This window comes from Colius striatus, chromosome 20 (genome assembly GCF_028858725.1).
Source record: "Colius striatus isolate bColStr4 chromosome 20, bColStr4.1.hap1, whole genome shotgun sequence".
NCBI classification, from domain to species: domain Eukaryota; kingdom Metazoa; phylum Chordata; class Aves; order Coliiformes; family Coliidae; genus Colius; species Colius striatus.
Genome location: NC_084778.1, coordinates 1,600,921 through 1,605,524, shown reverse-complemented (window position 1 = coordinate 1,605,524; position 4,604 = coordinate 1,600,921). Strand labels below are relative to the sequence as shown.

At 66.7% G+C, this 4,604-nt stretch overlaps 1 protein-coding gene across 1 annotated transcript; it reads left to right on the top strand.

The window, feature by feature from the left end:
* The first annotated feature begins 859 nt into the window (after nt 1-859).
* Nucleotides 860-2,713, top strand: FZD9 (frizzled class receptor 9). The gene has a single exon (XM_062012304.1). The coding sequence runs from the start codon at nt 889-891 to the stop codon at nt 2,506-2,508; it is 1,620 nt and encodes a 539-aa protein (XP_061868288.1). The 5' UTR covers nt 860-888; the 3' UTR covers nt 2,509-2,713.
* The last annotated feature ends 1,891 nt before the right edge of the window (nt 2,714-4,604 follow it).

The following is a 4,604-nucleotide window of genomic DNA, read 5'->3' as shown; positions in this document are numbered from 1 at the left end:
ACATCACCCCACATAACCCTTTTCCAGGGGCAGCAGAACAGAGTCTCCCCGTTCTCCAGGGAAACTCCCAGGGCCACAGCTTTATCTGCAGGAGCCGATAAGAACCTCTGTGGCATTTCCTCACCGTGCCCAACTCAAGGCGGGGGGGGGACGACACAATCCCACATTTCAATCCCAACCAAGGACCCAAAGACTCGAGCTGACAGGTTGTTGTGTTGCTACTAAAAGGGTTGCGATGGCTCCGTGCCCGGACCCTCAGGCGCCAACGCGGCTCTTTGCTGTTGAGCCTCAGATGCGGGCTGGGGATGGTGCTGAGCACCCTTCCACTGGTGCAGGATAGAGCCATAGACGCGTTTGGGTTGGGAAGGGGTTGGAGAGGGGGGATGGGGTGAAGGTGGAAGGGTCCGACCTGGGCTCCGCACCCCGGTTGCGGGACGGCTCCGTCCCGCACCGCCCCCGGACACGCCCTCCGGGCGTGTCCGGGGGCGGTGCGGGGCGGAGCCGTCCCGGCGGCGGGCGCTGCGTTCGCGGGGCTTTGCGGGGCCGCCGCCGCATGGCGCGGGGGGCCGGGGCCGGTGCGGTGCGGGGTAAGGTTGGGATGGAGTGGGGGAGGCGGTGGTTTTGGCGTCGGCACCCTTGGGTTTAGCGGGGAAGCGTTTAAAGCGAGAGGCTCGTTGCGGGGAAAAGGGGGTGGGGGGGGGTGGGGGGGGGTGGGGGTGGGGGTAAGGGGAAAAAGGGGGGGGTCTGGAGGCGATGGCGGCTGCGGTGAGGTTGCGGGTGGCTCTGTCCGTGCTGTGGCAGCTGGCGGTGGCGGGGAGGGGGTTGGAGTTAGGAGGGTTGGAAAGGCCGAGGGGGAGGGCGGCTCGTTGCCAGCCGGTCGACATCCCGATGTGCCGGGGGATCGGCTACAACCTGACCCGAATGCCCAACCTGTTGGGGCATGAGAGCCAGCGAGAAGCCGCTTTGAAGCTGCACGAGTTCGCTCCCCTGGTCGAGTACGGCTGCCACGTCCACCTGCGCTTCTTCCTCTGCTCCCTCTACGCTCCCATGTGCACGGACCAGGTGAGCGCCAGCATCCCCGCCTGCCGCCCCATGTGCGAGCAGGCTCGCCACAAGTGCGTCCCCATCATGGAGCAGTTCCATTTCGGCTGGCCGGAGTCGCTGGACTGCGGCAAACTGCCCACCAAGAACGACCCCAACGCCCTGTGCATGGAGGCTCCCGAGAACGCTTCGGCCGCCGAGCCCCACAAGGGTCAGGGCATGTTGCCCGTGGCCCCGCGGCCGTGGCCGCCGGGTGCCGCCGAGAGCCGGGGCCACGACGGGCCGGGAGCCTGCGCCAACGCCGACAAGTTCCAGTACGTGGAGAAGAGCCTGTCCTGCGCGCCCAGGTGCTCCCCCGGCGTGGACGTCTACTGGTCCCGCCAGGACAAGGACTTTGCCTTCATCTGGATGGCCGTCTGGTCCACCCTCTGCTTCGTCTCCACCGCCTTCACCGTGCTCACCTTCCTGCTCGACCCGCACCGCTTCCAGTACCCCGAGAGGCCCATCATCTTCCTCTCCATGTGCTACAACGTTTACTCCGTGGCCTTCATCATCCGCTCCGTGGCGGGGGCCGAGAACATCGCCTGCGACCGGGAGAACGGCGAGCTCTACGTCATCCAGGAGGGGCTGGAGAGCACGGGCTGCACCATCGTCTTCCTCATCCTCTACTACTTCGGCATGGCCAGCTCGCTCTGGTGGGTCGTCCTCACCCTCACCTGGTTCCTGGCCGCCGGGAAGAAGTGGGGACACGAGGCCATCGAGGCCCACAGCAGCTACTTCCACATGGCGGCCTGGGGCATCCCGGCCATGAAGACCATCGTCATCCTCACCATGAGGAAGGTGGCGGGGGACGAGCTGACGGGGCTGTGCTACGTGGGCAGCATGGACGTGGGCGCCCTGACCGGCTTCGTCCTCATCCCCCTCTCCTGCTACCTGGTGGTCGGCACCTCCTTCATCCTCACGGGCTTCGTCGCCCTCTTCCACATCCGCAAGATCATGAAGACGGGCGGCACCAACACGGAGAAGCTGGAGAAGCTGATGGTGAAGATCGGGGTGTTCTCCATCCTCTACACCGTCCCGGCCACCTGCGTCATCGTCTGCTACTTCTACGAGCGGCTCAACGTGGATTTCTGGAGGCTGCGGGCGCTGGAGCGCGGCTGCCGCCACCTCCCCGGCCGCCGAGCCGCCAACTGCTCCCTGGAGGCCTCGGTGCCCACCGTGGCCGTCTTCATGCTCAAGATTTTCATGTCCCTGGTGGTCGGCATCACCAGCGGGGTGTGGGTGTGGAGCTCCAAGACGCTGCAGACCTGGCAGACCCTGTGCAACAGGAAGCTGGGCGTGAGGACGAGGGGCAAGCCCTGCAGCGGGGTGAGCTGTGGCGGGGGGCACGGCCACTACAAAGCCCCCACGGTCGTGCTGCACATGACCAAGACGGACCCGTACCTGGACAACCCCACGCACGTGTAGGGCTGGGGCTGGGCGGGGGGGGCTCCAGTTCCCTCTCCTGGGGAAGCTGCCTCACGGGTAAGGAGCGAGGGGCCGGGGGCTGGAGGGGGGACACGCGCTGGTTTGGGGGGTGAGGCCCAGGGGACACCCCCACCCTGAGCCCCCGACCCCGGCACTGACCCTGACAAGTAGCTGCTTTTTCCTAGAGGTTGTTTTGTTGTTGCTGTTGCCAAATCCAGTGATTCTGCCACTTTTTGGGGGGGCAGGGCTCTGGGCTGGGGTCTGAGCAGGGCTCTGGGCAGAGCTCTCTGCAGGGATCTGGGCTGGGCTCTGGGCAGGGGTCTGAGCAGGGTTTTGGGCAGAGGTCTCTGCAGGGATCTGGGCAGGGCTCTGGGCTCAGGGCAGGGGTCTGGGCTCTGGGCAGGGGTCTGAGCAGGGTTTTGGGCAGGGCTCTGGGCTCTGGGCAGGGGTCTGGGCTCAGGGCAGGGGTCTGAGCAGGGTTTTGGGCAGGGCTCTGGGCTCTGGGCTCAGGGCAGGGGCATCATCTGGGCTGTTGTTTATTTAATTCTGTAATTTATTTTAGATTATTTTTTTTTAATCATTAGCTGCAAGGAATGGAAACAAACCCCCCCCCAGCCCAATAAACCCGGATCTGTGTTATTCCAACCGAGCCTGCTGCTGTTTGGAGCAACTGGAGGGGGGCGCTGAGAGAGGCCCCCTGGGATTCCCCCCCTCCAACATCAGCTCAGCGGGCTGGGGGCTGCAGTCCCCACGGAGGGAGGGTGCTGGGCCCCCGGGGCTCTTGTGCTGGAGGAAAGAGGAGGAGGAGAAGTGTTGTACTGGGAGGGAGAACTGTGCTGTACTGGGAGGACTGTGCCGCACTGGGGGAGGGGTCCCCGTGTCCCGTTTCGCCGCGGGGCCGGCGCTGGCTGCCGCTGCCTCCGGGCCGGGCAGAACGAGGCTTTTCCTGCTCTGCCACGCTACAGAATCATCTTTTCCACTCGTCACTCTGTAGGTGATTTTGTGCCGCTGCCAGCCCAGGGGGGCTCAGCACCTGGGGCACAGCAAGGCCAGGAGCCGCGGTGATGGGCTCAGGGCACGGCAGCCCCGGGCTGCAGAGGGCTCGGCTTTGATGTCCCACGCAGAAGCCCGAGGTGCGGGGTAATGGAAACTTCTGGGCAGCTTTATTTATCCCCCGCTCCAGTTACAGTCCCCGCGAGCCTTCCCCATTGTCCGGAGGGAAACTCAAGCCTCAGCTGGTGCTGGGGGCGGGGGCAGGGAGCCGGGGCCGGGCTGCGGGGTGGGCACCGTCCTCCGGCCCGGGAGGGGCTCAGCGGTGCCCGGAGCGCTCTGGCAGGGGCAGCTCGGCTCCGCGGGGGGTTTCGAGCGGCTGCTTTGGCCGCGGGGATGTGCAGCGAGCTGCGAGTGTGAGTTTCTGGGGAGAAAAGGGCTTTTTCCCGGCCCCGCGGGGCCCCAGGCGGCTCTGCCGATGCTCAGACTTGTCCGTCATCTAATTGCCTGTTAATTAGCCAGCCTGCAGTGACCCTGTGAGGGGCTCTGGGGCCCACAGCTCTCTGGTTAGCCAGCAAGGGAGCCTCCTTTCAGCACCCAAATTAGCACCCAAATTAGCACCCAAATTCGCAGCAGCCGCCCCCGGCCCCCGCCCAGCCCGGCGCGGGTGGGTCAGAGCCCCACGCCAGGGCTGCAGCGAAGGAGAGCAGCCAGGAGCATCCCTGCCCCTTCCCCGGGCCGGGGGTGGCCGCGGGGTCCCCACGCCGCGCCGCGCTTTGTGCTGCTGCCGCGAAGGGTCTTTCGCCGGGGTCCCCCCGCGGCCGTGGCGGGACACGTCGAGCGGCCGAGCGGAGCGAAGCCTCCGGCCCCGTCCCCGGGAGCAGCCCCGAGCGGGGGAGACGCGGCACCGGGCGCTGCCGCCGGGGCTGGGAGGCCGGAGCGTCCCGGGCAGCCCCAGCGGGCTCCCAGCCCCTTCCCCGGGCCGGGCACGGACCCTGGGGCCCCCACGGCTGGGGGAGGTGAGTGTGGGGTGTCACAGCCTCAGGGGCTTCCCCCGGCTGCCGGGGACGGGTTGTTTGGGCAGATAAAAGGGCCGTGACCTGCGC

Coding starts and splice junctions, on each gene's coding strand:
- FZD9 (XM_062012304.1), top strand. CDS start 889: ATGTGCCGGGGGATCGGCTACAACCTGACCCGAATGCCCAACCTGTTG.